This window comes from Phragmites australis, chromosome 17, assembly GCF_958298935.1.
Source record: "Phragmites australis chromosome 17, lpPhrAust1.1, whole genome shotgun sequence".
Taxonomy (NCBI): domain Eukaryota; kingdom Viridiplantae; phylum Streptophyta; class Magnoliopsida; order Poales; family Poaceae; genus Phragmites; species Phragmites australis.
The window spans coordinates 28612684-28624955 of record NC_084937.1 but is presented as its reverse complement, the minus strand read 5'-3'; the positions used below and the strand labels follow the sequence as shown (position 1 = coordinate 28624955).

Here is a 12272-nt window from a genome sequence, read left to right as displayed (position 1 = left end):
TGACCGTCAGAGACCAAAACCTTTTTGCACGCTGGTGGTTTGATCACCACTTCAACACCGGTCTGACTGCCAACCATTTAAAGCTATATACACTTAGGTTGCGTTATCCAGGGTTTCAAACTTCAGAACCCTAATCATTTGGTGATCTTTTGCCAATATTTTTATAATGTGACGCTCTATTAATTTTCAAGCATGTATCAGATGCACACTTTTTCATCATTTGATTATTTTTGCAATGCATTCTTGATTCGTATAAAGAGTGTTACACTGACGGTCCAAGCGAGTGAAGACGACACCAATCTACCGGAGTCCTGTGAGTGTTGCACTGGGAGTATCGAGCAATTGCCAGAGCAAAAAGGCAAGTATCTAAGCATACTCAACCTACTAATTTGGATCTCATATTGTATAATTTGATATTACGCTTTATGTATATTTGCATGAGTAGTGAATCCATTATCGGGTTTGATGGGTATAGCCTATGTTGATGAATTGTATTTTCTCTACCTAGAGTTGTTGATTATTCATATCCTTATAGCATTGATAACATTTTTAATTTCTAACTTAAAAATTATTCAAAATACTTAGCATTGCACAGATCCTTGGTAGAAGACGAGCAATAGTTCAACCATTGTTCGCGAGCTTAGAGCTTACTTATTGTTTACAAACATAATAACAATAATATGGGTTGTATGAGATGTGAGAATGAGATGAGATGTGGGCGGTGCTAGGGGTATCTTCTGCATCGGAGGAGTTCCAAGTGTAGTTCGGGAGAAGAGCCCGGATGCCATAGACCGCTTGCACCATTTAAGCATCGTCTGTCGGTGCAGTTGACTTTAGCACTTACCGTACTTACTACATGTCACACATGAGAACAATAAGCTAAATACCTTTATAGCTGTGCTTTTAGCGTACAAGTTGATGGTGTCATGTGTATAATAGACTTGTAGGAGTATCTAGTTTGCTCCGGGAGTGGTTCTGGATGACCCCACACCTATTGACGCATGATCAAACAGTTGGGGCTTATTGGAATAGGCTGACACGAGTAACCCTTACGTGGGTTTTTTAGATATGTGAGACGTATGGTCCTCGAGTCGTGTTGGTAATGGAGTACCCCTGCAGGGTGTAAAAACAATTCAAATTGCCACGTTTTCGATCATGAGTATGCTTCTAAGCATTTGCATCGGTCATAGAGTTTCGTATTCAGGGATGTGTGATATAAGATGGGGATGGTCGGAAATGATTATTGATTATATGAGATGATTCTAGTTACATTTATGTTTAAGTTATTGGTTACATGGTAGAAAGGTACTTTTGATTAAGTATAGAAGCTCACATGTGTATGTTAAGTTGCATTTCGCTTATGAAATTTACTTAACTATATGGTTGATTCCTTGCTAATACCTAAATGCATTCTCCTTGGAGTTAGGCTATTATATGTACCTATTATGGACTAAGTCTTGCGAATACCTTCATACTCACGCTGCTCTTCAGGTTCTACCGGTAAGGAGGAGCTCATATTTGGCTACTTTACACCCATCAATATAGGTGACGGGAATGAGTAGTGCAAACTACTCATGTAACATGTTTTTGGGTGGAGCCTAAGGGCATATGGTTGCACCTAGCTTTTGGTGTTGATAGGTGTTACTTTTCCGTTGCGTAGTTTCTTTAATATTTTGTTGTAAATTATTGTAAACGGTTGAATGCTTAAGAACTTGTAATATAATTTAATTACTCGCTCTTTCTTAAGTTTTATTGTGATGTTATATATTGGAAAGTCATTTGTTCTGATCTTAAACACAAAACACATGCTGTGACTATCAGGGTGGTATTCTGGTTAATCATCGTGGTCGTGATTGATTCTGGTGATTAATTAGAATACTATTTAGATGATTCTTCACACTAGAGAAGATTCAGGCAAAGGCAACCAAACACACCTGGAGAGCATTTGGTTGACCTGCTTGGGAACAGATTTGATGTGCCTACATGGCTACATATGTGGTTTTCAGGGCTCGATGGGTGCGTTTAGGTGAATTATTGAACTCACCCCCTTCTCGGCCCTCGGCTCGTTGGATCTACGGGCGCAAAATCAAAACCGACGTGTGCTCTATCGCATGTGGGTACCTACCGTCCACAGGTATACCCGTTTACCTGCAGGGCAGTAGTGCGCAACGGCATCTCCAGAGCGCAGAGCTGCGGGGCAAGGTTTCCCGGGGCACCGGTGATGGGGTGACGGCATGGGCGAGGGGCAGGGTGGTGGTGTGAGACATGGTAGTTGCGGGCGAGTAGCGGCCGAGGGGGGGAGTGATAGGGCATGGAACTTGGAATATTAGGGTTAGAGTAAGCTAGGTCCACCTATCATATATATAAATAGGTAAACGAATTTCACGAGTATGGATATGCCTTATTCATACCCGTTGAGTAGAGATTTGCACCCAGGAACATGCTCGCAGACAGCAAATAAGAAAAAAAACCCCGATAGGCTGAGGCAAAAAAAAGGCGAAACAGAAGAACCGAACCCTCGATATTGTTGGTTTTCTCGATGGTCGGCTCAGTTCTTGTTTTCGTGCTATTCAGGGATCAATTATTGATTCGGTTGTCAATTGGCAAAAACCGAACACCTGAACGATTCCTCATCCCACCGATCAATCTAGCAATCTCACATTTCTCAACCCACTCGCACTCCCCCGACCCTGAGGCCAGACGGCCCACTCCGCCACCAAGCCAAGCAGCCACCCCCTGTCCCTATGGCCCCATCCGCGCCCGAGCCCAAGTCGCCTAACCCTATCCACCCATCGTTGGACGCCACCTACCATCACCCACCCACGCCCGAGGAGACAAGCCCACTGCCCGAGCAGACGAGCTTGTCGCCTGAGCAAATGAGCTCAACCATCTGTGCGACTGTGCTCGCCGCCAGACGCCACCCACCCGAGAAGACAAGCTCACCGCGGTGCCACTCGTCGCCAATCTCCATGGCTTTGCCCGCCCATCCCTATGCGGCTGTGCTTGCCGCCCTCTTGAGCAGACGAGCTAGCCAACATGCGAGAGCATACTAGCTAGTCGGCAGAGAATGCAACTGGGTAAAAACCAAAACCGCAAAAACCAACATCGAAATGGGCGGTTTTCCAATATTTTATAGCATATTTGGTTTGAATATTCTAAAAACCGAAATTTTCCCGCAACCATCTTATTAGAATATTTTATAGCATAATCGAATGCCCATACCTAAAATCCAATCTAATTAGAATATTCACCCGCAAGGAAACAAATAAACAGGTAAAACTGCTATCCTACCTGTGCCATGCTCACTAACCACCAAATGATACCTACCGAACTCTGGAATGCACAACAAAGCTTATGTGCATGGAGTACGTGCTGCCGTACACTTAGGTGGGCATGGGCAACTTTGTTTTCCTGGTCGTCGGAGGAGCGCCATGCGAATTTACACGCAAGGTTAATTCGATTTGAACTCGAAACAGATTCGTTAAGGTAAGCATTACTAAGACTGTTTGTCAAGGTTACAAAGCTCTTAACTTTATATTAAATCTTGAGTTTATAAATTAAAATAAAATAATTTAAGTTTTTATTTTTAGATTAAAATAAAATAAAATGGTTCATCTAAATATTTTTGGTGTACCTACAGTTTCAATTGCACAAATTTTTAGAGTTAAAAATACTTAAGTTTAAAAAAATGCTAAACTAAAACTCTACCAAACAAATTATAATAATATGTTTTTTCATTGGCACAATAGATGCAATGGGCTACAATTTGCTGGGGACTGTTCTTGTGAGAACAGACGGCCTTCCTCGCGCGTGTTTCGCATCACTTCATCAACCTAGCAGGCTCCCTTCACCCCACCCGGTGTTAGACCTGTTCAAAGGCTGGATCGGGCCAGACTTCGAGCCGCTCGATCGAAAAACCACAAGCTCGAGTCTAGCTTGAGCCCAACCTTGACCCGATAATGTTTTTTGTTGGGCTTAGGCTTTTTTTTGGGTTTTTCGAGTTTTAATCTATTTTTAAAACCCAAGCCCAGCAAAAAAAAACTTATGGATTGAGAAGTTAAACCTGAGTCTGGCCCTATACACTGATCGGGCCGGGCTGAGTTGTACATGAGCAGGTCTACCCGGCCTACGAACCAGATGCCACGCTGTCTGGTTTCTATTTTTTTTAATTTTTAATTTTTAAATTAGTAGAAATATACATTTGTTTTAAAAATTTGAAAAAATAGATCTTATCGCCCGCCGAACGAGCCATCTATACTTGTTGCGCGCTCAGCAAACATTTTTTTTTTCTGAAAGAGGGGTGACTTTCATTAATCAAGAGAAGAACAAACATAAAATGTACAAGAACCTGAGACAAGAGAATACAAAGAAAACAACACATGTTCTAACCATGTCACCCAAACTTTATCTCTGATCCGCCATCACTGATCTTGGTCGAAGGAATTAAAGCCGCACCCTGCACAACGAGGAAGGGCCATAAGAGGCCTTAGATTTTTCGAAGCCACCACGAGTAGCATCCCGCAACCAAAATACCTTAAGACCGATGAATGCTCTGATCAAACTCGCCGATCAGAAAGGAACCTCGGCATCGCCGAATAAATCAACAACCTGAAACTGAGACCCATCACACAACCATATCCAAACCATCTGCAATGAACAACCTAGCCTCCCACTACAACAGACAAAAGCTCCATCTCTACCACGAACTCTTATTTATTTAAAAATCATAAAAATGCCATGGGCTCAGTCTCGGGCCTCGATTCTTAGCCACATTCAAGCCCGTATGGGCTGGGGCTGGATAACCTGAAAGCAGGCTTCCTTCGGCCCTGCTCCTCAAAAGCCCATATGACCGGCACGAACCCACTTTTCCTTTTTTTCCCCTTTATTTTCTTTTCCAAAAAAACAAAAACAGACGCGCAGGTTCTCTCAGTCCGTCGCCGCGGAACCCCAGGCGCCGCCGCGCGACTCTCGCCGGCTCCGCCTCATCCGCTCCGTGGGCTCATTTCGGAACATCTAGTCACGGACTCACGGTCTTGTTGATTCCATGTCGATCTAACCCACATGTTCATGCCATATGGTCGGCCTCGACCGGCCGGCGCGATCCGCGTTGCAGTATCAGCCGGAGATGGGGCAGCGCCGGGCATCGCTTCCACATCGTTTTCCGCTTCCCCGTATACGTGAGTTCGATTCGAGGCTTGATGCGCCTGCAAACTCGGTGGTTTCTGGTGAATTCTATGCTATGCAGGATGATCCAGTGTTCGGGGCGGCGCGGAAGGATGGGAATAAGGTGGTGACCTTGCTGTGGGTGAACGACTGATTGAACCCTCAGGTCAGTTTCGCTTTGTTATATGCATTTTTGCTGATATCAATCCGAAACTTGTGCTGTTGAGTGGTAGTGTACTTTGTATTTTGAAGAAGCTCTGTGGACTGGTGTCTCTTGAGTGATAGTTTACTTTGCATTTTGAATAGGCTCAATGAATAGGTGTCTTATTGGGGGTATAGTAGTTAGCTTAGCTGTCTCCGTGAAACTTCAGTGACCCGTCTGGTGGGTGAAGCTGTGTGTTTTGGATCTAGCAGGTAATTTTTCGGCTGATGAGTGATTTGAATGTTGTACCCGGTTGCAAAGCTTGTCACATTTGCCTGACCAGATGCCAAAGGAATGGACATGAAGAGATAATGGTAAGACCTGTCAATTTTATCATCGTAACAAAAGTTTATGATTATTTTGTTAATGTAACCGAACATATAGATCATGCAAGTAATGCCATTTTTGTTGTTGAGTTGGTCACTTATGAATCATGATTGTTGTCAAGCCATGTGTTCGCATGGGCTACTAAATTTATCTCCTTTGCTACAGTGTTAGCTTGATAACTATGGCGAACCTGAAAAAGGAATATTTGCTCCTCACACAGGGATGTGCTCTTTCTTCCTCTGCAGGAGAGCAAATTCATTTGAATCCAAGACATACTTCAGGAATGCTTTTGGAAGCTCTAAAAAAACTGCTTTGGAAAGTAGTTCTGCACACAACAGTTATTTGTTTTGCTAACAACAGTAGTGGTATTTTACTAAATATTACAAATATTCTTCACAACTACCTAATTCCACAACTTAATGCATCATATAAGGCAGTGCCGTGTTAACCCATGATCCGTGCAGTCACGCAACCTCATAGTTTTTTGGAGAGGGTTTACTGAATCCTCAGGAATTCATATAGGATCCATGTAGCTCATAAAATATTTAAAGAATTGACCCCAAAAAGAATGTAAGTTTAACAGTTGAAGTCGAAAAGTGAAGGATATTAAATCATTCATTACGAAGAAAGAAAGTTGAGGCGCGTCATCTCTAGCGAAAGGCTTAGTGTTTACATGTAAGCAGTATCTCCAAGAAAAATATTTGTTGGACCTTGGTAAGAGGGACACATATGAGATATAAATGGATGTCAATAAGTTTAATGCAGTATCTCGAATCAAAATCTCCAGATATATAAGTTTCAGCTGTGCACATACAATAGTTTTTAAATAAGGTGTTATTGTTGTCCAAAGAGAGCCATTCTCTGTATGTATTTGTATAAATGTTGCCATACATTATGTATAATCTTGATAATAAATTTGGACGTATTCATGTACATGCACAAAAGATGGTCCTTGGTTATTGACTAGTATGTCTCTGAAATGTTAAGCCCTTCTTGTATTCCACACATGCAATTGAGGAATTAAATGCATAACCTTTATGCAATATGGCTAGATACATTTTTTAAATGTCATGTGAGGATATTTGCACTGGAGATTGTGTTTTGATGCATTCACGTTGACGCTGAACACTAACAAAATCGCCAACAATTAATGAGGTACGAAGGTCACATGTAGCTTCATTGGAGCATTGCATGCATGCTTCACACAGTTTTGACTCCTGAACCTTATATTCTTATTTTCCATTAATCATATAGTCCTATATATACCCCCTTTTAAGGTTCAACTCTCCTTGACATAAACGAATCCCAAGCTTTCACTCTTTATCAAGAGTGAGAAGGTTACATCCTTGCTCATGGACAAGCGCTAGATGGTTTTGTTGTTCTGATCCTGATTTTTGTTTGGAGGTTGAACAAATCTGAATAAACGGTAAGAGATGTGATGAATACTTTTTATTTCTTGCCCGTACAAATCTCAGCTTTGATTTGATTTGCACTTATATAACCTTCACATCAGGGGATACAAATTCTTGGAAGTAATGGATCCGAAGGATATCCAAGAGTGGACATCCTGCGAAGTAGAGGAGTTCAAGGCACTCTTTGCCAAGATAAGGAATGAAAAAACATGTGACTGGACGGAAGTGCTTTCAAAGAGGTTCCCTGCAAAGACTATGCAGCAGTTAAACGATCAATATGTTGATGTCTTTGTGGAGATGCTCTGTGATGAGATAGATGGTGAGCCTAGCAGGGATGATGTAACCAATGATTTGCATGATTGGTACAAGCTTCTAGAAGGAGACATCCATTACTCAACTCTGGGCCCATCAGTTGAAACACCCTTGAACCAACCTTCCAAACAATTGGTGGTCGAAGCAGCGGGTGATCATGATTCAATGCAAAAATCATGCTACCAATCAACACAAAAGAGGAAGCAGTTTTGGACTGCCGAGGAACACAGGTTCTTTCATCCTCTTTTGATTGTTTTTTATTAACTTATTATTCCTTTATTTTTTAAAAGAGTTTAATTTGTTGTCTATATGGTTGTGTAGACTTATTTCCATGCCAACCTGTAGATTTCCGCTATATATGACATTGATATTCCACCAAAACGAGCCAGAGTGAGTTGAGTTCAACTGAAAAATTATTCTTTATGATATATATATATATATAGAGGGGTAACAAAAAATCTAAGATACCAGGTTTTGTGCTAGAAAAGGTTGCTAAGCTGGGAGGATTCACCTTGCAAGTTGATATGAAGAAAAGGAAAAAGAGCCACTACTATATATATCTTGCAAAAGCTTTATTATCTGCACCTTGTCACTATATTCCCCTCCAGTCTATTTTGCTTGTTGTTTAGGACATTGAATTGAATTTCATCTCTAGCCTACTCCAGCTTGTTTGGAACTAAAAGGCTTTGTTGTGGTTGTTGTTGGTGGTGGTGAGGACATTGACACTGTCTCCATTTCACACCTTTGAACTTTATTTTTCTAATTACTCCCTCCGGTTTCATATTAGATGTCGTTGGAGAGTTTTGGGTAGGGTGCTTGAAAAGCTGTCGTTTAAGGATTTTAGGGGTCATCTAGTCCATTTACCCTTGCAACTACTCCAGTCTTGCATGCACCATTAACTTCATTCAACCTTTATTGTTGTATTGAGTAACTCTTGGGTACTTGAGTTACGATGTGTAAAATGGTAAAGAAACAACCTTGTTTAAACTGTCTTGGTATCCTAAATCCCTTCTAAAACGACATCTAATATGAAACCGGAGGGAGTATATGTTAGCAAAAGTTCTAAAAAAATGAGCACCGAGGGGGAGGACGTCCCCCTGGGATTTCATTAAGAGGATGCCAAGCCTCGAACCTGGGCTGGATGATAGCAGAAGTTCTTAAAATGTATTCTCAGTGTGCATCGAGTTGATGTCTACTAATCCCCATATTGTACTTTGTACAAACCCAATTTAAATAGGGAATAATAATTAGGCAGCCGCACAAGGGGTTCACCAATCTCCATATGGAAAGTGTTTGTACCATAGCAATCTTTTGTTAATTTGGACAAGTGATATACATGGTCGTATAAGATATGTGCTAGTAAATGTTTACTTTTGATTAATTGAGTTTGAGCTACAAAAGTTTGTTTGCTCTCTGCTTCTGTATGACATTTAAGTAAATTTAAGTGATGTCTATAGTAGATGTGTTTGCATTTTATAACTTATCCTAACATCTACTTCCACTCCTGCATATGGAAAGTGGCAAGAAGTAGGAAAAAGCAAGAAATAAAGTTGAGAAACTGTTTGTAGCTAAGAGTTGTCTGTATCATAGCCATACCCATGAAATTGTCCTAAATTGAAGTGGTTGTTGATTCTAGAAAAATCTAGTAACTATTAAACCAAATAAGAATCAGGCAGCATAGATATAACCATTACTACTTCAATGTCCCTCTTTCTTCTTTGTATATCCATATGTTGTCAATAGAGCATACATGACATCATTTTCAAATTGAAACATGTACTGTGGAGATTATTAGTTTTCTCAAATTTCATTTTAGAGACTCAAATGGAATATCCTGTGTTATAGTCCTATAAAAATGTTCAAATTAATATATTAAGTTTGGAGTTTGTCACTTCATTCCCTGGTAGAATGCAACTTATCAAGCCACCTGCAAATGCAGGCAGTTTCTACATGGTGTGCAGCGTTTGGGGCGAGGTGAATGGAAAGCCATTTCTGAGTATTTTGTCCCTTCCAGGACCCCAACACAATTAGCAAGCCATGCTCAGAAGTACTTCATCAGAATGAAGAAGAATGAGATGTATAACAAGAGGCAGAGGCATAGCATCAATGATGTCGAGCTTGTCAATCATGATCTGAATGATACTGCCTGGTGTCATACTGAACCAGGTAAAGTGATACCAAGCGCACCAAACATTCCACCACCAATCTCAACAGAGGACATGAATTCTCTGCATGATCTGGCACAAGGAATGCCTAACTTTGGGCAAGCGAGTTACAGTCCAACCAACTTGGCAAGGCAGATGGGACTTCCTCATACACTGGATAGCATCGAGTGGGAAGTCTCAAGCACCTCCTCACCAAGAGAGCAGGGGAGTGTTCTGCTTGATCAAACAGGAGGAAGTGGTGCAGAAAATAGGACCTGTCCTTCCTGCAGGAAAAGCCGTGGCGCGGCCACCAATCGGAGACGCAAGAATAATAAAAGAAGACTCCCTGGTGTCCTCACTGCCCGAACCCCACAAGAAGTTCTGCATCATAGGCCTGGAAGCAACAGCACAACTAACTTTACCAGTGTGATGGCGCCCAACAGCCAGCACAACTTACACCCAACCATGGCACCATTCTGAAGCATGGTGGAACCCCTATGCATCACTTGTTAGAGCAAATGTGGGCTTTGAACTCGCATAACTGTTCCAAGTCGGTTATGTAAGGCTATAGCAGTGGCAGGTTGAACTCACATAATTGCTTGCCCGCATAATAAGGAAGCCGTATTTGGCTTCACCCGCATAATAAGGAAGCCGTGTTTGGCTTCACCGGCATCTGGCTCATGATGTGATATGAGGAACCAGCTAATGTTTGCTTTTTGGTACAATGTTATTATGTGAACATATCTAGGTACCAGTACTTTGTTTCAGACATAATCCTTTGTTACAATATTTTGCTGTTGTGTTGATTTCTTTTTATGCTATACTTGCTAATCAGTGCAGCTTGTTTTAAATTTGCCTGATACTGAACATATGAAACCCAAAGTTCGTGGTGAACTTTGATATTTTCTGATTATCAGATTCAGGTTTGAATGCTAACTTGGAACAGGACTGCTGCTTGCTGGTCACAATTCAGTAGCAAGAATGATGTTACCAAGTGTGCTGAAGCAGCAGTTTTAGTTCGGGAATATGCTTGGCAAGAATCCTCTGTCAAGGTTGCTCTAGCCATAAAAATCTTTTGGTCTTGCGGACGCAAATAACTGCTGGTTAACGATAGCAGGAGACTGATACTGGCAATTGACAACTGTTAAGATCTCAGATGACTTGATCTCTCTTTTTTTAAATGAACTTGCCTCTGATTTTTCACATGGCAAACACATCTGGTTACAGGCCGTTTTGGAATGCAGTAATTTCACAGCAAACAATTCATCTAGAAAATCATATATCCCAGACGGTGTCTTAGTTTATTACAGAAATAAAGCTGTGATCTGTACCGTCCTCTCTCTCCTCCCTAGCCTTTGTTACAAATCTGGCAAAAATCTAAAAGTAGACGACATGCTCGGTCGTATTTGTTGAAATAGATAATATATAATTATATTTATAAATTTAGTATTCATATTCGGTACCTCATTTACCGAAAATAATGAATAATATCATATTCGGTATCTACAAATACAACAGAGTATGTTGTTTACTTTTGGATTTTTTCCTATGATGATCATACAACAAATCATTCAGGTCGGCGTTAATGCCTGCCATAGCTCCTCTAAAAAAAGATTGTTCCTTGCAAAGTTGGAAATCGAGTTTTGGTGTCTCTAAAAATGTTTGGAAACTGTTTTTTTTATTTGACAAAGCAGTGAAAGTTTTTTTTAGTGAATTGCACAAAACTCCAAGTATTGTACTATTTATAATAAAAAATTATAAGTATTGTACACTAAGTTCAAACAAAACCCGATTTTAATTAGATTCACTAAAAAAAATGGTCTTTTATTTCTTAAAAAATCACAGAACTTTTTTATGTATTCTATAATCCATAGTAACCTATTTTAACTGGATCCACTAAACAAACCTATGTAAAATTTAAACTAAAATTCTTCAAAAGACCACTTTTATAACTCCTAATAATCATTAGGGTTGCACATAAAATCCCAAAAATATATTATAAATAGAGCATTACAAAGAAACTCACTTTTTACTATATAACCTAGAGCTGAAAATAATTTTAGAAATTAGGTCATCGTATAATAAGAATATTAGTGAGTTTTTTTTATTTTATTTATTTTATTTGAGGCACTAACTATTGTTAGAAGTTATAAAAATAGCATTTCAGAGAATTTAGTTTTAAATTATACATATGCTTTTTAGTGAGTCCAATTAAAATAGGTTGCATATAGATTATGGAACACGTACAAAAAGTTTTAAATTTTTAGAGAAATATAAGACTATTTTTTGACGAATCTAATTAAAATCAGGTTTTGTGTGAAATTAATGCATAATACTTATAGTTTATGTTACTATTCATAATACTTGTAGCTTTGTGTTACAAATGATACAATACTTGTAGCTTTATGTAACTCACTCAAGATTTTTTTTATCTTCTTTCTCTCCTTTTCCCTTCTCTTATGAGAGGAAAATGCACGATGCCATCTGTATCTCTTCTCTACTATATAAAATACGAGTTGGCTCACATGTTATTTTTTCTTTTGTTTTTCTTCATATAATAAAACCCCTTAAAATTTGAATAATTTACTCATTTTTATTATCTATCCTCGTCTTACAACCTCCCTAACTCGTTACCGACTCCAAGGACCTATTTTACTAATGAAAATAAATGAAAAAATTAAGAAGAAAATTAGCGGATAATCACTTGCTCAT

General features: G+C 39.8%; 1 protein-coding gene across 3 annotated transcripts; it reads left to right on the top strand.

The window, feature by feature from the left end:
* The first annotated feature begins 4886 nt into the window (after window positions 1-4886).
* Window positions 4887-10365, top strand: LOC133897941 (transcription factor DIVARICATA-like). Of its 3 annotated transcripts, XM_062338776.1 has the most exons (6): window positions 4887-5177; window positions 5256-5329; window positions 5578-5679; window positions 5913-7118; window positions 7206-7646; window positions 9356-10365. In XM_062338776.1, the coding sequence occupies exons 5-6, from the start codon at window positions 7228-7230 to the stop codon at window positions 10038-10040; spliced, it is 1104 nt and encodes a 367-aa protein (XP_062194760.1). In that variant the 5' UTR covers window positions 4887-5177; window positions 5256-5329; window positions 5578-5679; window positions 5913-7118; window positions 7206-7227; the 3' UTR covers window positions 10041-10365. The 3 variants fall into 3 exon arrangements, with proteins under 3 accessions (XP_062194760.1, XP_062194758.1, XP_062194757.1); XM_062338774.1 differs by having other exon boundaries at window positions 4887-5329; window positions 5938-7118; XM_062338773.1 differs by having other exon boundaries at window positions 4887-5329.
* The last annotated feature ends 1907 nt before the right edge of the window (window positions 10366-12272 follow it).

Bases quoted from the DNA above. Each gene is read 5' to 3' on its own strand.
- LOC133897941 (XM_062338776.1), top strand. From the start codon at position 7,228: ATGGATCCGAAGGATATCCAAGAGTGGACATCCTGCGAAGTAGAGGAG. The intron at 7,647-9,355 runs GTTCTTTCATCC...CTGCAAATGCAG, and splicing joins TGGACTGCCGAGGAACACAG to GCAGTTTCTACATGGTGTGC.